The sequence below is a fragment of the Phoxinus phoxinus genome, assembly GCF_949152265.1.
Source record: "Phoxinus phoxinus genome assembly, chromosome: 13".
Lineage (NCBI taxonomy): Eukaryota > Metazoa > Chordata > Actinopteri > Cypriniformes > Leuciscidae > Phoxinus > Phoxinus phoxinus.
Window position 1 is genome coordinate 26,393,609 of NC_136888.1, and position 25,451 is coordinate 26,419,059.

Sequence of the window (25,451 nt, forward strand, 5' to 3'; positions counted from 1 at the left end):
AGACTCGCTCCCTCTGTCAAAATCGAGGGAACGAGGATCTGTCCATATAAACCTCCTTCGTCCACTTCACGAAGTGGAACGCACTTCAAAATGGCGGCAGGGGATTCCCCCGAGGGGAAGTTTGCAAGTGCGTGTCTAAAAGTTGACTGGAACGCAGGCCCAAAACGAACTTCGTTTCAGCCTGATTTTGTTCGAAATTACGTCACATCAGTTCGTTCTTTGATTTCGTTTGCAGTATATCAGGGCTTAAGGCCGCAAGTGTGCCATTTGGGACAGGGCCAAATACGAAAATATGGTGTGGTACTTAAAAAGTAATTCCTGAATTAATCCGCATTGTTTAATGAATTGATTGAATCAATTATGTAATGACTCACTCATTAAGACAACCTTTTTGTCGCCATTTATTGGTGTAATAATTTTACCCGCAGAAAGAGTAACTTTTAATGTAGCTACACCACCATTAATGCACAGACTAACATCCTGTCTGGAACATGCAAACACAACGCCAGTGCTGTTGAACTGTTACATCAAGATGCCTCTCGAACAATCAAATTCAAGGATATAGGACTTAATACTATTTCCAGTGTTCGTACGTATACTGTATTGGACAAACAAATGTCGCTGGACTACTAATTTAGAAATTCCTGTAGCTGTGTGAAGCTGTGTTCTTCCTATGAATGCAGAGCTACAGTGATTTGGGAAGTTTCATGCAGTGTTTCTGCTGAACTGGCAACAGCTGTGAGAGCCGAGTGGAAACAGTGACTGAGTCTCCTGGATGTGAGGAGTGAGTCACATCAACCCCCCCTCCACCCCTTCCAAGATTCCACGGTAGTCATCACTTGAGCTCTACCCAGAACAACGTCGCCATTTTAACTTGCAGCCAAAAAAATCCACATTTTGCTTGTTTGCACAACTCATTATGAGTCTTAAATAACAACTCTAAACATAGTTATAGTGACGATCACTCAGTTACCACAATGATACAGATATTTCACAATAGAGAGTGAGATAGAAGATCTCATCTACAAACCTGACACTTAGGTTGTTTGGGTCAGGAACGATAGTGTCTTGTCTTCTTTGAGCTCACTCACTTGTGGAAGTCACACCTCACTAACAGGAAGCATCTGCTTGCAAGCTCACGGGTTCACGGTACCCTTGTGAAGCTACAAACAAACCTAGATGACTATTCAAATTGATTTGTCATGCAAAACATCAGACTTCAACAATTCATTTAAAATTAACTTTTTTTCATAGTACACAATTTGCTGGTCAGAACTTATATTTTCATAGCATGATGTTGATGCATTAACCTGCAAATGCTTTACGCTCTTTAACGTTTTCAGAGCTTTTGAGATTACAGTCAACTGCCTGCTAATGCAAACGGAAAACTAATCGTTTAAAAGTGCATTGTACTTGGCAGCATCACAAATATGTTCCCCCTCCTGGTGGCTCTTGAACAGGTGGTGCAGTGTAGATGTTCTCCATCAATTTGCTTTGAGGACGCTCTTTGCAAATATTATGGATCCAACGATTAGGAGCATCGAGGAGGGTGGGGTGGATGGGATGCCATTTGCTCCCAATGGTAAAACTAACCATATGTTGGACTGCAGACCTTATGGAACTTCTTTCGGGGTTCCTGAGCATCTGGAGTTGTTTAACTTCAGACACTTTCAGACTCTATGGGGGAGGAGGGAGGGAAGTTCACTCCTCACAGCTCGGTTTTTGGGGTAAACACATCTGCAGACATTGTTTATGCTGCGTTCACTATGAAAGCGAGACGGAGACGAGGAGAAGCAGAGTGTAGTGTGTTGATGTTTGAGGTTTATTTAGCTCAACTGTGTGTGTGAGACTGTAGGGGGGTGGAAAGGGGTTGGCTGACCACCCTGGACAGCCCCTTCCTGACTACATTGCTGACAGGAAGTTTAGAAAGAAAAAAAGAAAAGGGGACGTTAATTTTTTCTGTTTCTTCTTTTTGGTTTTTCTGCATTTGAATGATTTCGGCCACCCTCATTCACGAAAGGAATACATAATTCGGAAAACGCACCAAAGAGAAACACACAACGTGAAAGAGCCAAGCAAGAATATGGAGGACAGCTTTTACTGCATATTTGGTCAATCTGTGAGGGATTATTTGTGACGCCAAAGGAAGAATGTTGAGTTTTAAGACTGAAAACAGCTGTTGGGACTCGGAACACGGAGCATCCTGAGAGTAAGTATTGCACACAAACATCCACTCAGTATACAACACAGCTGTCTTAGCATTTTTTTTTTTACTATTTGCTCTCACTGAGCAGAAAAGGTATTTGTTAAGTCCTGAAATTATGCTCACTTTTTGGAAAGACTTAAGGATGAATGAAAACCACTGGAAAGCCGGAACAACTGGAAGTCTTCACTTTTATACTTATTTAAAAGATGAGTCAATATTTTTGTGAATTTCCAAACACTTCATCGATTGTGAATTGTGAATATCATGGGTCCAAATGTAAAAGCTTAAGAAAACCCCATTTTGAAAGGTCACTAACCTGAATATGTGGGAGGGATGTGGATATGTCTCCCAGGTCCAGACCTGTATCTTTTTCAAATACACTTAAATATGTAATGCTTTTACATATTTTAAGTTTTTTAATAGGTTACTAATATAAAACATAGATCGCCAACAACGTGTGTGTGTATTTCAGCCAGGTTAATGTTGAGGAATTGCACAAACACCCATGTTGCTTGTCTCTATGTCTTGGGTATTGTCTCTAAACCCAATGTCTCGTGACATTTGGTTGTTTTATTTAACCCCTTAAGCGGCACCCCCTTTTTTTAATAGACATGAAAATGCACATTCCGAACTTAAATGGTTGTAATTCAAGAATGCTTTGGAATATAGATGTAAGATTGGTCTTGTTTTAAAGAAGACATTTGGCAGATAGAAGAAAAAAACAGAAAAAAAGTTATAGAAGTTTGAGTTTATGAAAATGTACAATGTTAAAATTTTTATTATTTATTCCAATATAAGGGGTTTTAATGGATATTATCTTTTTGTGTGTTTTGCAATAACTGGGCAGTGATGAAAAGGCCAGGTTACACTTTATTTCAAGGTCTCCGTGTTACAGTGTAATTATTTAAGTACGGAATAACAATAATGATCTAAATGTAGTTACTATAGGGTTGGGATTAGAAATAGGGGTTGCTTTAGGATTAGTTGCATGTGATTATCCCTCTGAGTTATTACTACAGTAACTACATGTAACGTGTTACAAGGACAATGTAAAAAAAAAAAAAAGTTACCAAAGGCTAAAGAAATCAAATACTTCCTGACAAATACAGCAGTGTTTAGTGAATTCATTCATGAGTTCTCATGTTCAGTTTGCAAGCAATAAATATTGATATGGCTTGCTGTCTGCAATGGAAAATGAGTTACATACAAGCTATAAATTTCCCCCGAAGCATATGTCATATATGATATTACAGTACAGCAATGGCAAAGGAGAGATTTTTGTAGGAACTGAAGGAGGGAAACATCCTGGTAGCCAAGAAACAGGAAGAATGGGAGACAGCAGCAGCTTAGCTGGAAGAACAGAGAACAAAACGGCTGCTATGATGCACAAGGCTTATTTCATCCTCACATGAAAATGCTGACACATTCCCCGTTGCACAACTTAGCCATGTTGTCACATTTATTACGATCATATGACATTCTGAACTGTTAATTTTTTCAAGGGACAAAAAAAAAAAAAAAAAAGACTTCCTGTTTTTCCTTCTACAGTATGATACAGTGGTTATCTTGTTCTCGAGTGTGTTGCAGTTTTGTTATACTGAGATTTTTGTATGATCTTTCTTGTTTCTGCAGGGTGATCTAAAAACATTCATCGGATTCTTCTCAAAGTTCTGTGTGTCCTGCAGTATGCACTATGCTTTCTCCTGGCCCTTCCACAGCACCTCCAAGCCTCTCCAAACCCTCTTCCCCACCCATATCTTCACCTATTCAGGCATCTTTCCACTCACAAACCACTCCTCTTCCTCCTAGTCCTCTTTCTTCTTCCTTGACTTCTTCAGCCTCCCCTTTGGTTGATATATCTGACAACCCTTCCACTGACACCGCCTCCCTTCCGCTCCCTACTTCACACCCAATTTCATGTGTACAACCTTCCTCACCTCAGCTTAACTCCAAACCATCCTTACCTCCTCCCCACAAACCCATGTCTCCCCAGGCCTCAAAGCCACCCCTCCCAGCACAACTTTCCTCTGCTCTTCCTAAGAGCTGCTCCTCAGCCATGCCTAGACCACCTCCACCTCCTGCCACTAGGCCCTCATCTCCACCTCCACCTCAACCCAGACCACCCCCACCAGTAGTCCCAAAACCATCAGTCCCCACATCTCCAGTGAGCAAGTCCAATAAACCTGTTCCTCCTAGTATCAGCATCCTGGAGAAACTGATTAAGACGTGTCCAGTGTGGCTTCAACTGGGAATGAAACAGGACAGAGCCATGCATATACTGACCAAGGAGTTTCCTGGGGTGAGAGGAAAACACAGGAGATGATTCACATATAATGCATTGTTTTGTTCTACTGCACTTTGTTTCTATCAAGTAAAAAAAAAAAAAAAAAGAAAAAAAGAAGAAAAAAAAAGAGTAAAATACCTTTTTCAAATAGCTACAGTAAGTGTTTGACCGTTGTGCTCCTGGCTGCTTTTACAGCACCTTACAAGAGAACACCTTGTTTTTAAAATTAAATCAAATTCAAACTTTAAACACAAAGCATATACCAGCTTCCAAGTGGACCAAATTAGAAAAAAAATAATCATGCTGCGTTCACGTCATGGCGTAATTCCGAGATTTTTAACTTGTAAAAAGTTAACTTAGTCAAAACCAAAAGCGGTCACGTCCTCGTAGAGCTTGTAAGTACAGCATGTAAGGTGGGAATTTTCCTCCTACTTGTACCACGTGAACGCTGCAGATTCATTTGAGTGTTGATAGTATTGCCATAGAAACGCATAATTCCCATTCCTAGGACCTGAACAGTTCATAATACTAAGTCACGTGTTGTCATCTCGAGACTACGGTAATTACGACATGGCATGAATGCAGCAAAAGCTCGATGTGCTTTCGAATCGCTCTCGCGGTCATACACCGATCGGTATGCATACTGTGTAGCATGCTTCAAGTCAAAGACACCTTAAATCTGCAGTGGTCAGGTGGTACAGAAGCCACGTGGTACAAGTTTCGAGTACAAGGTACGAGTTTACACGTTCTACAAGCACGTGTCGTGAAGGCTTTTTACAGTTCAGAATCATTACCGTAATTACTATATGCCACATTCAACCGCTCCAGACACTTTGGCGTGCCCGTCATCTTGGAACGGTCAATGTGTCGTCACACACAGTAACAACCAACTATGCCACAGCCGCAACATTGCGCATCTTCTGGTTGTGAAACCTCTGTGATTTAAATTCCCGAAGAAATGGGATAAGCTTTCACAGGTGAGAATGTGTGAACACAACGTTAGGTATGACGATTATTAAGTATTTCCTTATTTAATTTTTACAGTTTTATTTTATCTTTATAAAGTTTTTCATTTTAGAAACAATAGCGTTCAGTCCTGCTGTTCGGCAACATCTTTTATCTATTTTCTTTTTTTCTTTTTGCCATACACTTTTTCTCATAAAAGTGCTTCTCGATGCCCCTGCGTTTCGTAGCCTAGGCCTACTGTAGCCTACTGTTTTACTATTCCCCTGCGCTGCGCCTTTGGGTTTTTAAATGCAAAAATGCGTTGTGTGATACTTACAAGCTAGTACTGCCGAAATGATTGTGTCATTGGTTTGATTTTGCAGATCTTTTTAGTCAGGAGGGATTCAACTCAACAAACGATGGTACTGGCAGTACGTCTTCCTGACCAGCTGGGGGAGCCACATGTCAAGGAACTGCATGTAAAGGAAGAAAAGTCCTGTGAGTTCTTTTGCATTGAGAAATGACTGTTCTTTCAACTTCACTCTAACATGCTGAGTTGTTTCAACCCATGTTTGGGTCAAATATGGGCAAAAACCAATGGTTGGGCTGTCCATATTTAGTGTTGAGCTCAGAATGCCTTTATTCCATAGACAAACCCACTCACAAACACATTTGCTTAACAACATCCACAGAACCACACTAAAAAAAATGTGGATACATACCTGAAGACATTCACATAGATGTTTGAGTGCGTACAGAGATATAAACAGGTTCTTAAGGGTATCGAAGGTGTTTGACGGTATGGGTTGCGGGCCACAGGTTTCCTGTTCCCAGGCCTGCATTGCAATAGTAACTACAGGATGTCCTGCACTGGCCTCTTATAGCTTCATTTCCTTGTGTGGGTGTGGGTGTGTGGGGGTGTGTGTGTGTCTGTGTGTGTGTCTGCTTGTGTGGTCATTTTCACATTTTTACAAAGCAGTCTTATTTGTCCAGTGGTTACAAAGCTGAAAAGTCTATTGTTTTCATCTTCTTCTCTTTTTTTGGCTGAAATAAAAACTCTGTAAGCGTGTGGCGGTCAGGGCATGTTTATTTACACATCATCATTCATTATCCCACTTCCCACCCTTACAGATATTACACAGTGAGTTAGGTTCTATTTTAGTATCTAGTAGCAATAAGTCACACAAACAAAGAACTAGTGCCACCACTAAGTCGAAGTATTATAGCTAACATCGGGGACCAGATATGTGCCTAACATTAACGTCTGTTTCTTTCATTCACTGCAGTGTTGTACCTTGAAGGGTCTGTGCTGGTGTTTGAGAACATTTTTAAACTCATTGCTTTCTACTGTGTTAGCCGGTAAGATAAACAAAATCACAAATGTCCATTTTACTTTGTTTAACTTCTTTCAAAATATTCTTTAAAAATGTCTAAAGACTTTTCATTTATCTTTTTTACTCAGGGACATCCTCCCTTTTCCTCTGAAGTTGCCTCAGGTAATTCAAAAGGTAGCTAAATATGAGGACATGGAGGTGATCTCTTCTCTAGGTTCAGGTAAGATATAACAAAAGTTTATTTTCTATCATTTGAGTTCATTTAAAGGTGCACTCATCTATTTTTTTGTCTGCTGACTTGTATTTTCTGTGGTGATTTCAGAGTAAATCTGTGGTAAATATAGTGAAATGTTTTAAACAGAGCTCTAATTCAGTAGCAGCCCTGACTCGCATGTTTCCCTAGACGAGAGAGGTGGGCAGAACAGAAAGTGGTTGCAATACCATGAAAATGCTGCAATTTACTGAGTGTCTCATTGTGTGCATGTATACGTGCCCCATGCCGCCCCAGAGAATATTTCAAAATGAATGTGCAAGGGGTGGAGTATGTGTGGGATGCGTTCCAATTCTGGAGAAATTTTCAGACCTTCTGCGAACATATTTTATGTGGGACTGCAGGTGCTATTGTAAAAATCAATGGTCTATTAGCAGTCAGCCATGATTAATTATTCCAAGAATGAAAAGTGTCCAATAACAGGGGAGGTACAGAAAGTAAGTCATATTTGGCTGGTCATATGAACTTGTCACCTCTCTCACAAGACGCCCTTCACAATCTAAATATAAAACATCTTTTATTAGGGTACTGATATGACTCTTATTCTCCTTTGAGTCGATTTTTTGAATTTTCTATTCATATATTTTTGTGTAAAACTTTTTAAATTGGAAAAAAATTGTGCAGCTTTGTAGTCCTCAACGATACAAAATTTCTATGACAATGCTTACTGTACAAGCTAATGGCTAAATCGCTTAATGGTATTTAGTGGTGGTAAATCTATTTTATAGAATCCATTTGCACTTTATTTTTTATATATGAATCTCAATTATGAAATGATGGTGACAGTTCATGAGAAATAAGTGTAAATAGCAATGGATGCTATATAATACTTTAGCATGTGGAAATTGTCTTGTAAAACTTAAATAATGATAACATTCCTATTTCTCTTACTAACACAGAGTTCTGGAACTCAGCTCTGAATAGTCACGAGGAAGTGGAAAACGTTGCTGGTAGCTGTGGTGCTTCGGATAGACAGGGACAAAGCAGTTCCTGTGAAATCCAGCTTTCCATTGGCAGTGACCGGCTTTGGTATGTCAACCCAATTTTCATTGAGGAATGCAGCAACAGCTTGTCGCCCACCTCCTCTACCCCTGTTCTGAGGACCCAGAGTCTCAACACACCAGTCCAGGCTCCTCCCAAATTCAAAAGGCCACCACCCCTACGCCCTCGCCCTCCCAGTGCACCTGAGTGCTCTCTAAACTATGCATTAGTCAAGCCTTCAAAAGGGGAGTTTAAGCCAGTTCTTAGTTCTCCTCCCCCTTCAGTCCAAAAAGGGGAAGGAAGTGACTGTGAGTGTGTAGACAGAGAACAAGAGAGACAGGGAACTCCTGTCCCAAGCACTGAGTGTGACAAGCCAGCTGTCTTACAACCAGCTCAGGGCAAAGAAGGAAAGCAACTTTCTAATACTGCTTCACATCGAGTTCCTCCGATTCCTATCCGACGGAGGTTATCTGAAAAGCAAGCTTCAGAGGAACCGACGCAGAAGGAAGTTCACACCAGCACCTCCACAGAAGCAAAGGACGATATTCCACAAGTCCCTGTAGCATCTCTCATTTGCCTAGATGACAGCATAGAAGAAAGAGACAAGCCTATGGACCCAGATACTCAGCAACTTCAGGAGGTGCCAGAGGAAGAGTCTAACGTAACTAATGGAGCTCCAATGGTGACTCGAGAGGTAGCACCTAAACCGAAGCGGCCCAATGCTCCAGTGCCACCTCCCAGGAAGAAAAGACAGTCTCAGAATCTGACGGGACAAGTCTCCCAAAGCTTTGGAAACTCACTTACGCCAATTCCCCAAGAGAACACTTCCATCATTCCTTTAAACTCCAGCAGCCCCAGTCCTGTCCGCCATTCGCTCTGCATCAATGCCGGTCATCCCAAAGTCTCACATGTTTCCCTATACTCTCCTGAAGGTGGAGCTCCAGCAGACCATGACTCCTACTCAACCAGTAGCACGGAGGAGGAGGCGGATACTGTGGCAACAGGTGGCATGATGAAGAGGACATCAACAATTATGATAGACCGTGCCAAGCAACGACTATCAATGGTGTCCATGTCGAACCTCTCCAATGTCCTCACAGGCTTCATGAACGCGGACCGCAAGTGTCAAAAACGCATTGTCGAAATGTCCCGGGATGGAAACACGTACTTTGGGAACCTTGTTAAGGATTATAGAGCTTTCACTTTGGACACCATGCGGAAACAAACCTCCAGCACAGAGATGCTCCAAGAGATCCGGCAGATGATAACCCAACTGAAAAGCTACTTGATCCAGAGTGCAGAGCTGCAAAATCTACAGGAAGCAATCGCATACTCTGAGGAGAAACTGGGTAATTGACCTCTGCATTATATTTACTGTCAGAACTTTTGCTTTTTAGTATCTAAACAATTATTTGTGAAATTGTTCAGATGTTCAGATTCTGATATCAGTATGTTTCCATCCAAGCAAATTTAATTTATGAACACTTCTGTGATGAACAATTATTCAAAAGCAAAAATGATTAAGTAAAAACTCAAGCGAGCATAATGTTTGTATGTGCATTTTGGAAGTTATTTTTACATCTTGCTGTATTCCATCCAGCATTTTATCATCCTATAATTAGCAAGAATGCAAAATGTGCAAACAGAACTCTACTGTCTTTTTTGTGTTGTTGATGTACCGGTAATTACGTTTCGAGCCTAGAATCATCTGAGCAAAGCACCTGAAGATTGTGCCACCAACCTTACGTTAAACTTAATAGACCGTCTATAAAGACTGAGCTTTCTCTATTGTGCTTCTCAGTCCATAAAAAAAGGCCACAGTAAACCACAATAACTTTTATTATCAATTCACTGCTCAGAGAGAAAGCCCAGGAATCTTCTTGCATTTTTAAAGCAGCATTAAATCATCAAGTTTCTAACTAGTGATTGTGTGTGCATTATTAAGAAAGTTTCCTATTTTCCCATGAGGAAAATGAACGCTCTCGCTCTGAGACACAAGATATGTTTGCTGCTTTTCCTGTCTGTAGCACCAGAGTATTAAAAATGTATTAATGTCTTATGAAGACTTTCACAGTGATATAGGCATATAATATTTGAAGCCATATCCTCATAGATTTCCATGATTAAAAGTCAGACACATATAAATAATGTATACAGAATATATAAATGAATAAAGCTTATCTTGGAGATGGTATGTGATTTTCCTTATGCGTTTATGTGTGTATCTGTTTTTCCCCTCTTCAGAGATCATTATTGAAGCGGCATTATGCAAAAGTGTCCTGAAACCCTTGCGGGAGGCTGTGTATAATGGACTGAAGGATATCCACTCCCGTGCGGGAAATCTGAAGAAATTAAAAGAGAACCAGCAAGTGGTTCAGGGGACCACCACCACAGACCTGGGGATCATTACAAGTGTTCCTGAAACTGCCATCATGGAGAAAATTCAAGCAAAGCTCAGTAACCTACACCAAGAATATTCACCTCAGAAGAAGATCGACCTGCTCCTCAAGACCTGCAAAATGATCTATGAATCTATGGCTGTGGGCTCTCCAGGTGGGTTTGATTTGCAATTTTGTGAATTAGAGATATAGTTGATCCTATACTTGTTTATATGTTTATAAACATATACCATATCAATAATAATTAAAATATATCTGCCTTCTAACATCCTCTAGAAACATTCTCTAGAGTTCAGATACACCATTAGAAGATCCCTTTTAGTTCTATTTCATATTCTATTCATTTTTTTTTTCTATATTAGGCTGCATTTCCCGAAAGCATTGTAAGCCCTTTTGGGGAAACACAGCTCAGATCATTACTCATCAGTTGTAGAGAATATGGAGGAAAGAGCACAACCTCTGAACAGAGAAATCAGACGGAAATCACGTAACCAATGTTTCTCTACAGCTCAAACTCCGCCTTTTCCTCCTCACCCCAAATTTAGTCTAGATTTTATCAAAGGTGTCATAAGTGCCTCCAAATAAGGAAATGATACAGCTGCGAAAGAGAGGGCTGGACATGCATAGTATTTATCATAATATTAATTCTCGAAGCTCTTGTCTTTTTGTATTATTCTGCATCTACATGCAGAACAACTGAAAGTAAGACTGGATAAACCACTGACCAGTTCTTAAAGACCGCCCCCTCTTTTTTTAACTTCTGTAAACGAAGCGCTTTACTGTCATGAAGTGATCGTGTTACAGTGTGCCATGCTATAGTACTATGTGAATTTGAACCAAAACTATGGTTTAGTGGCTTTCATTTGGTTGTGCTTCATGATTTTACACTGGCGAAATAAAAGTGGGTTACACTTTATTTCGATAGTCCACTTTAGACATTCTACTAACTATAAGTAACTTTGCTACATGTGCTACATGTCAACTAACTCTCATTAGAGTATAAGTAGACTGTTGTTGACTGTCAGTAGACTAGTAGGTTATGGTTAGGTGTTAGGGTTCGGGTTAGGAGAATAAGTTGAATTACCAAGTTACTTATAGTCAGTAGAATTTCTGTTGGAGGACCAACAAAATAAAATGTTATTAATGTTGCTGATATTAAGCAAGCAGACAATCTACTAATACTCTAATGACAGCTAGTTGACATGTAGCACATGTAGCAAAGTTACTTATAGTTAGTAGAATGTCTAAAGTGGACTATCGAAATAAAGTGTTACCTAAAAGTGAAAGTAAATAAAAGAAAAGCCTAACAATATTCAACAACTGAAATGTATTAATAGTATAATGAACTCTTAACAAAATGCTATAATAATGTATTTACAAAATTGTCAATTTAATGTTATATTAATACAATTATTAATACATTAAATAAACTTTAAAAAATGGAATAACATTTTCAATAACATTTTAAACTTGAATAAAAATGTAATGTTTAATAGTTTTCAGCAGCCAATAATTCACAGCACAAAACACAATGTGGTTGGCACAAGCCATGACCTTGTTTCCAATGAGGCCATAATTCATGTAGTGTTGGTCATATTTTCTTTCACCTAATTACCTTGCATAGTTCTGTTCATGGCTTTCAAACATGAGGGCGTGTAATGCAACCCGTCCATACTGGCATCTGTCTAAACTGGATGCTTCTATCAAGTGACAGCTGAATTTGTGCAAAAAATAACAGAGTTCACATATTCTCTATTTTACAAATGGATAAGCCTATTTATTTTAGTATCCTAACAACTCACAATTTTGCATTTGATCATTTCTATTTTCCCCCTTGCCATCAGAACAGAGTCACGACTCATCTTTGGGTTGCAACACACCAGTTGAGAACCGCTGATCTTTTTTTATCCTTTCATACACACCATTCTTGTTTCAGAGCTTTCTTTATTAGGTATTCATGAGCACTGAGATTAGCCCAGATGAGCTTTGCTTGCAGATCCTGAGCTATTGTTTCAAGTGTTATTCAAAGAATGATCCATCAACAGTCACAAATGAAATCCATTTCCTCTATTACAACTTCCAAACCACAATCTTAAGCAATGGTTTTGGCAACACTTTCTAGTCTCATGGGCATCAACAACCGTTTTCTGAAGTCCAAAGCAACATCTTTTGCTCAGGCACAATTTCACAGAAAAATTACCAGTGTGATCAACAATGACATTTCGCATTGTTTCATTAAATATATATATTTTTAAATCTAATTAAACTTAATTCAAGTCAAATTAATTGAACTATAGATAATTCCAATTGGTTTATTGTTGTAACTAAGTTAGAAAAGGTAGAACGTTTGGTTCTGTAGTTTCTATTACTCTCATTTAGTTGATTTTATTATCTTAAATGAACCTTACTGTATCACACTGCAGGTGCTATTTTTAGATCCATAATAAAAGGACTGGGTTTCCTGTGGGATTGTAATACTAAAGTAATACAATTTACATCTAATGAGGCAATTTACTTGCATAGAAATCACTACGTCGCCTCTAAATTACCGAGATTAAAATTCAACGCATTGCATTGCAATTTTGTTTTGAAATCACATTGCTACTTCATTTAAATGCAAAGCACTGTTTTGAAACGAAGATCGGAACAGATGAACTCACAATGAATCATTCTTTGAAAGCTGAATGTACTGCAGTCAAGTTACATTGTTGTGTGCAAGCCTTTGTATTATCATTAAAACATTTAATAATTTCAACGTGAACAGGTAATGCAAACTTAATGTCTGATGTTAATATTGCTTGATGAGGCCTATTTGCATTTTGAAACAATTGAGTGATTGAAAAAAATTGCTGACATATTACTAAATACGGACAAAAACCTTAAGGATATGGGGGAAAAAAAGTTTGATTGTATCTAAATTGCACGTCCTGATTTTGCCAAGTTAGTTAAACATATTTTGTTGATCCTGGAACCACATTCCTCTCTGAAAATGTTATCCTAACCATATCCCTATACCCTTACCCCTAAACCTAACCCTACCCATAAGTTATCCGTAAAATCAGAGGGAAATTATAAGTGAATAACACTGATGTGAGCACCTAACTTTTGTTGTAAGCCTAAACTTGACATAAACTTGTCCCTTAAATCTGATTGGTTTATTGGAATGTTGTTCCAGGACTAACAAAGATGTTGATCCAGGAACATGTTGTACTTGGTGAAATCAGGTTCTGTGTCCAGGACAAGAAAATCACTTCAGCAAATGTAAACCACAGACATTATTTTAAAATCCGACAACCACTGCTCTGAAACATATTTGTAAAAATCCTGAGGGAACCCAGGGTGAATTAGCCTTCCAGTTTGGCCAACAAATTGACTGCTATTTTATTTACAGTCTACTTCACTGTACCAGTGATAAAGCTAGCGCAAAAACAGACTCAAAGCGACAGGTATAGAATACAGACTTCATCTTTCATATTCACAGCTCCAAGGAATGTTTTTCACTAGTTTATTGTTGATTATATTAGTTAATGGACAGCCAGCTCATGGGTATGCAGTAACCGTACAAACCAGTTTTAACCTCCAGGCAGCATATGTGTCTGTATTTTTTATTTTATTTTACATATTCATTGTCAAATGTTAAAATTTAAGCATTATAAGTCTGAAGTGTTAAAATGATTTGGCCCTATTGCTCATACAGAATAATGTCAGTCTTGTGACGCTTGTTGTGTACAGCACAGCTCTCTCAGCATATTCTGGATTGTAGTGTATTGGCGGCACTCCAGACGCAGTCAAGGGTGCATTTCTTTCCTGCATATATTTCTTGTTCTATATACAAATAAAATACAGGGAGCGCAAATGACTAAACCGGAATCTGTGTAGTGTTGCATTGAATGCGTTCAGGAATGAGAAAGTGTTCCCTGTTAGTGGCCAGCCAGCACATTGATCTGCCCCAAAATAATGTGGCAGCATTATCCACATTCTCAAAGCAACGTTATATTATTGCCACATACTATTATTGCCAACATTTTATGATTGCCACATACTGTGAGATTGAATTAAGACATACTTAGAAATAACTTGTTCTGAAAGTGAGCTTGTTGTATTATTAATGTGATATGAATGATTTAAATGTTTTTATATTTTATTAATGACTGTATTTTGATTATTTCCTGATTGTTATGTAACAGGAAAGGCTCATGGGGCTGATGATTTCTTGCCTGTGCTGATGTACGTCTTGGCTCGCTGTAACATCAGCGCTCTGCTGCTGGATGTAGAGTATATGATGGAGCTAATGGATCCGGCTTTGCAGCTCGGAGAGGGTGAGGACACACACACACACACACACACACACACACACACACACACACACACACACACACACACACACACACACACACACACACACACACACACACACACAAAAACCCGTGGATGTGATCATGTGCATAATGGATTGATTGCATACTTCAAAGAATAATTATGCCCGTCTTCTTTCTGAAAATCAAGAACTTTCACACCACATCTTAAGTGCATCATGTTTAAATGCATTCCATGGTGGAAATTACATTTTAAGCATTTTTGGAGAGGCACATTTATTTGCTTGCTGAGTAAAATGTGACAGATAGCATTTAATGTGTTACAAAATATGAAAAATATTTTCACACTTTTTTCCTAATTTGACACTCAGCTTGATTAGAAATAATAAATTAAACAAATATTTTGTCCACGGGTGATATTTATCTTTATTTTTTCTTTCTTTACACATGGTCTTATTGTTTATATTTGTTCACTCTTTTGTTTAGATTGTCACAGCTTCTACAATGTAATAATTTGATTCACTTTCATATTTTAAGATTACAAGATGAGAGTAAAACAATAAAATCTACAAATAAAATGCATTTGAAATGTAGCAAATTTGTTATTTTAAAACATATTATCATTTGCTTTGGTCACAAACAAAGAAACACCGAACATCAGCTAGCATGTCAAAGTTAGTGCTATATAAAGTTAGTGTACTTTTAAATGACTGTACGTCTGAGAAACTTACTGTTAACTCTGGAGTACCGCAGGGCTCTATTTTGGGGCCTTTGCTGTTTACAGTATATATTAATAACATTAGTGAAAATGTGATTAATGCAAAAATGCATTTGTATGCTGATGATACTATTATTTATTGTTCTGCAAAATCACCTGCTGAGACAATTTTAAGGCTACAAGAAGCATTTGAAAATATCCAGCTTAATCTACAGGCATTAAGTTTAGTTTTAAATGATAAGAAAACAAAATATATGTTTTTTGATAGAACCCGTAAGCCTGGACCTTCCTTGCCTCAACTCCGCACATTACAGGGCAGGCCAATAGAATTAGTTTGCTCATATAAAAATTTGTGTTTTATATTAGAGGAAAACATGTCTTTTAATTTGCATACAGTTAGTCGCTAAATTGAAATTAAAGCTGGGTTTTTACTTCAGAAACAGTTCCTGCTTTTCACAGAAAGTCAAGAAAAAGCTGGTTGAAGCTACCTTTTTGCCGGTTTTAGACTATGAAGACGTGTTTTATAGACACTCCACAAAGACCTTGTTGAAATCATTGGATTCTGTGTATCACTCAGCATTGAGATTTATAATGCATACAAAGTACTCTGTTCATCACTGTGTATTACATGAATTGGTCGGTTGGTCCTCACTTAACACAAGAAGGTTCAAACATTGGATGATCTTTGTGTATAAATCAATAACAGGACATACTCCTTTATATTTAACTACACTCTTAACACCTAGTAGATCTGAATACAAGCTAAGATCAAGTAGATACATACTATATGATGTTCCACAAATTAAAACAGAGTTTGGCAAAACTGCTTTTAGTTACAGTGCTCCAACTTCATGGAATGAGTTGCAAAATCAGCTAAAACTGGAGATTTTTATTTCACATATTGAATTCAAGTCTCATCTAAATCAAATTTATCATCATGTTTGTGATTGCTTTAAATAGTGATTTTCTGTATATTTTAATACTTCTGTGCATCCCTGTCTTTTGTTGTTTGTTGTTTGTTAAAGTGTATCCTCTATGTGCTGCCTTCTTGGCCAGGGCTCACTTGTAAAAGAGATTGTATTCTCAATGTGACTTTCTTCCCTGGTAAAATAAAGGTAAATAATAATATAACCATTTAGATCTATATTCTTCTAGGTTCATATTATCTCACCACCACTTATGGAGCTCTGGAGCACATCAAAAATTTTGATAAACAAGCTGTGACCAGACAGTTAAGTTTGGAGATCCAGGACTCCATTCATCGGTGGGAGCGTCGCCGCACCCTAAACAAAGCCCGAGCGTCACGCTCCTCTGTACAGGTATTATGGCAACCAAAATGGCTAAGGAAAACCATTGGTCAGTCATCGTGAGTATTAATTGTTCTTACATTTCTTTTGTCAGGACTTCATTAACGTGTCCTTTCTGGAGGCTGGCTCCAACACCAAGACCCTGGGAGTGCGTCCCAACACTACCGCTCTGGACCTGTGCAATCAGTGTGCGGACAAGTTTGAGGTATTGGATCCTGAGTCCTATTGCATAAGCGTGCTGGTTGAGGGCCATTTCAAGCATTTGTCTCCCAATGAGTTTCCTCTCACGATCAAATCCACCTTGCACCACAGTGAGCCACGCATAGATTATTATTTCGTCTACCGCCATGGTCGCTGGCCAGAACAAGAGTCTGTGGACCAGACATTAACTACACCAGCACCAGAAGAGAGTTTGATATGAACTAATGCGTTTGTGTGCGCATGGTGTGTCAATAGATGGGTCTTTAGCAGAGGGTTTGAGCTGCTTGATTGGACAACTTTAATATACAAAAGAATGTAAGCGATACACAGAATTACAATGCTTAACCACATAGCAGAATGTTCTATTTGCCAAGGGAAATTTCACGAGTTCAAAGACTGGCTTACAGGTGAGTGGCATTTGCTTTAAAACGCTTGCTGGAAAGGTCCAGGTCTGGAATTTATCCGAAAACTGTTTTGAAAAGATCTCACTTTTTTTTTTTCCTCCTAAAGGAGCACGGTGAGCCTCACATGAAGAGCTCGCATAATAAAAACATTCTCTTTCTGAGACTCAAGAATAGCAGCGCACACACAGCAGATTCATCCTTCACCTTTGTTAGCCTTTACTTCTGCCGATCTGATTTTCCCAAGCGTTATACAGTCCTTGAAAGTTTCATGATTTATAAATGAAACTTTAAACTTTCCAACAACGCAAATCCCTTCACATCTCAGGGCTCAGCAGATTGTGACTCATACCCTGTTTCGGTGCTGATTTCTTCATTTATACGTTTCTTAAAGCAATGCATCTTTACAGACCTTGAACTGGTTATGCACTTGCATTGCTTTCATATTATGTACTCTGTAATTTGCCATACAGATATGCTTTCTGTGTTATATTTTCTTCATATTTGGTTCATTGTCGCTGCATTTTATATCTCACAACATATACAATAGTTTAGACATAAGATCTGACTTTGTGGCAAATTATTCTAAGCAGCATGAATGCATATGTATCACACATTATGTGAGTGTTTCAATGATCACACTTGTCAAACCAAAGATTGGTGTTTGTTTTATTCAAAATGTATACTGATAATAAACACTTTTTACATTATTTACAGTGTTTGTTAAGAGCAACTTTAGGGTTCCCCTTCAGATAAAACTCTTTCCTCTCATGTATCATAATCTGCACTGTATATAATATGATCTGAATATATAAATTAGCAATAAGCTATGAGAGGCTGTGCATTGCAGTGGTTTTCGGTATTTCGGTTTAACTCACTCACTCATTAATATAAATTTAAATTTATGTGCCCCATTGTGTGGTAACAGGTATATGGTTTTTAACTATTTTACAAAGTCAAATCAGATTGTCGTGCTGAATCTGTTGTGTAAGAGTGATTTTAAAGGACTTTACAATAACTCAAGTTGCTACCCTGAAAATGTGATCCAAAACAATACTGCCTACAGACAGTTTTTTTAAGGAAACCCTCACATTAGTTAGTATGAGAGATTTAACAATAGCAACATTCTTGTTTGTGCATGAACAAAAATAGGAGGGGGTGTATGAATACCTGTCATATTTAAGACGGCACCAAAGATTTAGCTCCAGGCTGACACGTGTGGGAAGGATATTTGCGGTTTTATCAAACATTGGAATTCTGAGTGGTGGAGCCTCTCTGGAGGCAGATGAGCTCCGCTATGTTTATCGCATATCAATGAGGAATGCGGCGGGGTAAAAATGAGACATTGATGCTGACTGTTATACACATGAGATGATTGCAGAGGTGTATGATGCAAATGTGTGATGTCACGCTGTTCTTCTCTTCCAGATGTGACAGTTTCATTAACGCATCTCTGTAATCTTTTCCTGAATGCAGTGTCATTCCATAAAAACCTTGAAACCATTTGTGTCCACAACATCTTGATGGTGTACTAAACACCAAAAACTACACAAAAAAATGGTGTAAAAATTCACTCATAAATTGCTAGTAAATTTCACAAACAGAGAGAAACAGCAAGTAACATTGAATTAAACATGACATTTTGAAGTAGAAAAAACTGAAATGGTATTTTCTTGTAAAATGTACAACAATCTTTGTTGTATTTAGGCTACAGATTATAAAAATAATTTTGAAAGTGTACTATTGTTTTAAAAGCGTAAAACATATTAATTACATTTTAATTATTATAAATCAGGCCTGTTTAGATATTGTTAATTGTATTTTTAAAAATACATGCTTTTTTTCTTCTACCATATAGAAATTCTCAAAATTAACACGGAAATGCATACCTCGGGTCTTTAGTGACCCAGGACATCATTCACCACCCTCCTCCTCATTATTTTTTTAAGTTAGACATCAACCTTTTTAACATTCCTCAATCCATTCATTATAAACAATATAACAAGTAAAAAAAATAAAGAATTCCTGTTTTCCCATTCCTTTTTTTGTAAAAATAGTATAGGGTCTCTAACGACCCGAGGTGTGTAACAGTGTAAGTATATTTTTTGCTTCTATATATAGCCTCTTTGCTCATACCCTGCATCCGAATATCCATCCATCCTAAATAGTATGTGAGAATAAAAGTGTGTCCCAAAGCATTGTATGTTGAAAAGAGTATGTCAAAAGTCCCCGGATGTTCTACTATTTCCGATAGTTTTTTGAAGTGTGAATCCGTGCCCACAACCCATTGCTTTGGAGGAAGAACTACAAACACGAGTAAAAAGTGTTAAAAAACTACAAAACATGCCGGATATGTGCAACCAACGGTGAGAGGTTTAGATAAAGGGTTGAGTGACTAATCAAAGTTTAACCTGATAAAAAATTAAATATATAACATTATTATATATATAACAGATGTTATATTTCATCTGCAATAACAATGGGGACTTTTATAAAGATCCGTTTGGGCATTAACTTTCAAATGCATCATTGCATTAAAATGAGGAGAGTTCTCCACATGAAAGACCCGCGACTGCAGATCAACGTGCTACTGCATTTCTCTCCGAGACGGTAGGAAATGAAATGAAATGTGGAGGATTTTAACAGTGACAAGATGATTGACAGGCCAGTTTAATGTGAGATGATGCGACAGAGAGCAACCGCTAAAGACGCAATTGTATGACGTGATGGTATGTCACAAAGCTTGTGTGTAGGCCTACTCTTTTGCTACACACTCTAAAGTATCTACTTTTTCTTCACAAAAAGAGTACATAGGCCTACTTTTAGGGCGTAGTATAAATAGGTGAATTGAGAATTGTAACAGTAGCCTATGAATCAATGATGCCACAATATTGCCCAATTTCGGGTCTTGAAACCACTGAGACTTCCCGAAGAAATGGGATAACCTTTCACAGGTGAGAATGTGTTTGTTTGTTTGTTTGTGTGTGTGTGTTTTTTAAAATTATAACTCAATATTATAGGTTTTTAAACTATGGTAGCTTTTTAATGTTGTGTTAGCTGATGCCTTCGTTCGTTGTATTGTTGTATTGTAGCCTATTAGTTTAGCATACAAATGATCTGCTGAAGTCTAAAGATACATGCATATGCAGACTTACAGTCTACTTGCTCTCTTAATGTGTAAACTGACCGGCTTTCCATTATAGTCTCTGTGTCTTCAATTCAAGTGTATAATATAATAAACATTTCCTGTTGGGATTCACAGTTAAAATCTCACACAGAATCGAAAAATCCTACAAATGTGCCACCCACGATCACATGATCATAAATGGCAAATTACTTCCCTGAAATGATAACCATAACATGTCTGGCTGACTTCCTTTAATGGCTGCTTAATGAAGGGACTTGCTTGCATAACATCCCATTACTGTACATAATAGACTGTTTTTACTATTATATACTTTTAGAAAGAACAGTAGACCATATTATTGTCTCAGGGGGGGTCAAGGTTTGGCTTGTTAACATGACTGCTGTTAGCACCTGCTTGTGGATCACTTACATAATCTGGCAACAAAAAACATCTTTCTGTGTTGGCTGTAGAATACTAATGATAGGAATGCTAATGTTATCATAACCTTGATAATAGGAAAAGCAGGACATTTTTAAAATGTTCCACCCGTCACATTCCCATCTTGAAAGTTCAGAATGTTTATTTATTACAAGTATGTTCATAACAAGTACATATGAATGTTTTGATAGATAGCTACAGTCTATCTTGTAATAACAGTGTTTATTAAAATTAGCCTGATGATAAAATTAGTGCTAATTATGTCCGACAGAGTTTAGATTTTAATAATAATAAACACTCCAAAAAAAATCTCTATTCATTTGTATGAACAGGTGGCATTTAAGTGAAGTTTACTCTGAGATTTTTCACAGTTTGTGAGCACGAAAAATCCAGAGGTTTGTATGAGGATATGAAAGACAAGGAGGTGAGGAATAAGAGAGAAGAGAGAGTGCTTGCTTGTGTAAAAAAGAGCTCATGACTCACACTCGCGGTTGACGGTGGATGTTAAAACTTGCAGATCTGTGGATTACAACCAACATTGAGGCCAGAGTTTACTAAACGCTTCAGATCATCTCTTCAGCCTCTCGCCGCTGAATCCCCTGACCTCATCTGCCTCACGCCCTGATGCTTTCATTCTTGTCCCTCCACTCATGTCCGACGCGACCGGTCCACGACGCTGTTGTCGTGCTCTATAATGACTGTCAGGACCTGCTTGTCTGAACCTTGCACTCACAACCGCAGCCCATTATTTTAAATGAGACCTAGCTAAAGTCAGCTTCCGTAACAAGCCTCCCTGTGCTGAATGAAAATGAACGTTTTCCTTCGCCGGATGTCACCTATAAGTTGAATGCGTGTTTTTCCACGGTCTGATGAATGTTTTCATTGAATAGCAATGATATACAATCATTTTCATTAGAAAACAAGATGCTCCTTATATGAAAAACAGTGTTGTCTGCTCTGCACATGACTGTTTTAGCAGTTGTTAGATTGTGTTGAGTGTTTCGGAAGCAAAAACCTACCTGTGGTTGCGTAAAATGCGACAAATTGTCTTGTGGGGGATTCAGTGTGTTTGACAAGACCTTTCAAATTTAATGAGAGTGACGTTTTGCTTGGCCTAGAATCCAAACGTGTGCGTGGGCTGCATGAGGACAGCAAGCACGCCACTTCAAATTCGGTTCGGGATCCTCATTATCGACCCTTATCTTGTAACTCATGATCCTATAGGTTACGCCCAGTGACGGGTAGGTCACGTACTTGAGTCAAGGTTATTATATGCCATAGTACGGAAACGCTGGAACAACTAGTTTTGATCATGATCATGTGGCACTTTCCAGATTTATCTTTCTCCTTTTTTGAGACATCATTAAGGTGTTCTGACGTCCAAACAGTTGTCTTTTCTCCTCTGATTCTTTCCTCTATTTTAAGGCTCCATCCAAACAGGACATTCAGGGGTGTGGCCTTCTCTGTTTCAGCTCGGTTTCCTTTTCAACAAGGAGAATGACACATGCCTTTTTATCTTTTCTGTTTCCCCCTACAACTTCTGACAAAAAGAGAGGTATATATAATCCCACACAACCGAATCCTGTATATATTCAAACTGGCACTTGACAATGCACAATAGAGTTTGGAGGTAGAGCTGCAACCAGAGAAGTTGATAAAGCAATACATATAAAGGGGTACCATCGGCAACTTCTCAACAATTAATTACCTACCTAGAGCGTTAGACAGAAATATTGGACGGTCACAAACCTCTTTGAGACATTGCATGGAAGATTTGCAAACCAGCTTGGAGTCACACAAGACTGATTGGATTTTTGACTCCACACACTGGAGACAAAAAACTTCACCACAGCAACACACAGCCAAGAGGAAGAACTACTCCACAAAGGTACCATAAACATATAAATTAATTTGACTATAATTGCAAATCATAATATTTTCAAGTATACATGAATAAATACATATATACTGTGTATTATTAAATACTATGCATGTTTAAGAATAATAATAATAATAATAATAATTGTATAATAATGTTTTACTATTTTACTACATTAATTTTTTTTTGTTTTTTTTTTATCTATATTGATTTTGTTAAAAAAATGTGTAACGGAACAGGTTTTTCCTCTAGGTGGAAACGATAGAAAGCAGAAAATAAGTTAAAACTGTCTTGTATTTAAAAATATAAAAATGCAGCTATTAATATGTACCTTTTTGGTCTGTTCTGAAGCACTGCTTTATAATGTAAGTGAATGAAAGGGTGTAAATAATGTACATAGACATCTGAAATCTACTTCTGATTGGCTGATATATGAGTTTAATTTCAAAGTTGCCTGAAGTCAGAATCTTCTAGCAATAGTCAGCATCTCTCGTAAATTACATTCAATATCTACATTTTAAATGTTGCGCATGTATATCCTCTCCCTCTCTCATCTGTACAGATTTTTTTTCTAATATTATGTCTTGGTCAACATATTTATCTGTAGATGGTGGCTTTATCCTTGCCTCCTCGTCCTGCCCTGTTGTTCTTAGTCCTCATGAGTGTGACTCTGATGACATCTGCGTTTCCCCAGCCTCAACTTCGACCTCTGCAAAGGTATAACCGTTCCTCAGAAATAGCAGATTTATTATAATCATCGTTGTTGTTATTGTTGTTGTTGTTGTTATACCTCAATTTGAACAGCTGTAGCCTTGTATCCCTTAGGTGAAAACTCACCAAATTCTGCATGCATGAATAGTTTTTTAAATTGCTTTTTATGTAATTATTATGGGATAAATTAGATGTGTGGTTATTTATAAACTAGTGGTTAAATTAGCAAAATCCAACACATCAAACGCACAACTCCATTTGAGCTAGAGACTTAAAATTTCACATGGAAGTCTTTCCTTCATCATTTATCATTCATCTTATCATTTCATGCTTGTCTAGCGAGCTTCCTATTGCTGGCTGCACACATTTCTGACACATCTCTCTCTTCTAAACAGTAACTTGCCTGCTATTGGTCAAGAGGATTCCAAAGGTGAACAGTGGGAAGTGCTGTTCCCCTCCATCTCGCTCCGTGATTGGAGCATTCAGATGCTGAGCGCCCCAGACTTTGGAGCAGCTAAGGCGGGGACAGAACAGCTGGTGGGGGATGATTGGCTTCCGCTCAGCCAGTCACAGATGGAGGAGGAGCTGGTGAAGGGATGGCTGGGCAACTGGCCTTCACGGGTGGGTCACCAGCAGAAGAGAAACATAGTGGTGGCAGATGACGCTGCATTTAGAGAAAAGAGCAAGCTTTTGACAGCAATGGAAAGACAGAAATGGCTCAATTCCTATATGCAGAAACTCTTAGTAGTTAATTCAAAGTAGTTGTTATGCCATGTAATTGTAAATATATAAAATATTTAGAAAAACTTTGTGTTTTATGTGGGAGAAAAAAGCATTTGATCATCACTACATGAGATAATGTAAGCGAGTTAAAGGTTTAGTTCAACCAAAAATGCTCTCATCATATACTCATTTTAATCCCGTATTATTTTTCTGCATGGAACACAAAAGGAGATATATATAGTACAATGCTTCAGCTGCCTTTTTTTCTCAACAAAAAAGTAAATCATACAGGGTTGGAATGACATGATGGTGAGTAAATGATGAGAACTTTTTTTTTTTTGGGTGATCTATCTCTTTTAAAAATCTGAATGTAGATAAAGGTGCTTTCTTTTCTTTCTTTTTAGATGATCTTTGAATAAGGAAAATGCATGATGTGTTTGTTGGTCTGATCTTGGTTTGAATAAACACCTGAAAACAATCGGCATTTGAGCAATTTGCCTTAATGGGATTCCAAATAATATAAGCTGCCATAATAGATTTCATATGCACTTTGCTTTACCCCGAAACGGTGAAAGTTCTTCAGTTTATTAGTGGATTAGTTTCAGTTAATTTATTGTAAAATACCAGCAAACTTTATTTATAAGCTGTCAAATTTACAATCAGTTAGTGAATAGGTTGATATATATCTCACAAATAAAATATAGGTATAAATAAGTGTTCGGTTCCTGGTTCATTTTGAATCGGACATAACAAATAACAAGTTGTTCAGTGAGAGAATAATATTGAGCTCAGTTACAGCTTTTTTTTTACTTATTCAGTCAAATTAATTGTTTCATAAGAGTTATTGTTGCATGAATCCAAAATCACAGCTCACATATGTTAGTTGATTTTATTGATTAAATGTTATGTGATAAAATGACATAATGCGTAAACATAAAGCTTTCTAATTGCGACTAGATACAGTTACAGAGAAAGATCAATGTATCGACCAAATTGTTAGGGCTATTTAAAAGTTTGAATAGGAAAAGTGTATTCGAAAACACACTGGTAACAGGTTGCCTACATGTTTGACAGTAGATTACATTATCTAGATAAATAGATTATTGAGGCACTGTAAAGGTACCATGAAGTGAACCAAGCTGGTAAATTGAGCTGTGTGTCAGAGGAGATAGGACCTCCCATGATAATATTAGTAATTTATCGCCAAGCC

At 37.8% G+C, this 25,451-nt stretch overlaps 2 protein-coding genes across 2 annotated transcripts; both read left to right on the forward strand.

The window, feature by feature from the left end:
- The first annotated feature begins 1,759 nt into the window (after positions 1-1,759).
- Positions 1,760-18,073, forward strand: rin3 (Ras and Rab interactor 3). Its single transcript, XM_079632257.1, has 10 exons — positions 1,760-2,209; positions 3,839-4,505; positions 5,819-5,933; positions 6,722-6,794; positions 6,898-6,989; positions 7,940-9,370; positions 10,266-10,574; positions 14,608-14,739; positions 16,610-16,773; positions 16,856-18,073. Exons 2-10 carry the CDS (start codon positions 3,900-3,902, stop codon positions 17,180-17,182), a joined length of 3,249 nt encoding a protein of 1,082 aa, XP_079488383.1. The 5' UTR covers positions 1,760-2,209; positions 3,839-3,899; the 3' UTR covers positions 17,183-18,073.
- Positions 18,074-22,184: 4,111 nt separating this feature from the next.
- On the forward strand, positions 22,185-24,712 carry pth2 (parathyroid hormone 2). The gene is made up of 3 exons (XM_079632921.1): positions 22,185-22,816; positions 23,415-23,524; positions 23,914-24,712. Exons 1-3 carry the CDS (start codon positions 22,694-22,696, stop codon positions 24,278-24,280), a joined length of 600 nt encoding a protein of 199 aa, XP_079489047.1. The 5' UTR covers positions 22,185-22,693; the 3' UTR covers positions 24,281-24,712.
- Positions 24,713-25,451: the final 739 nt, after the last annotated feature.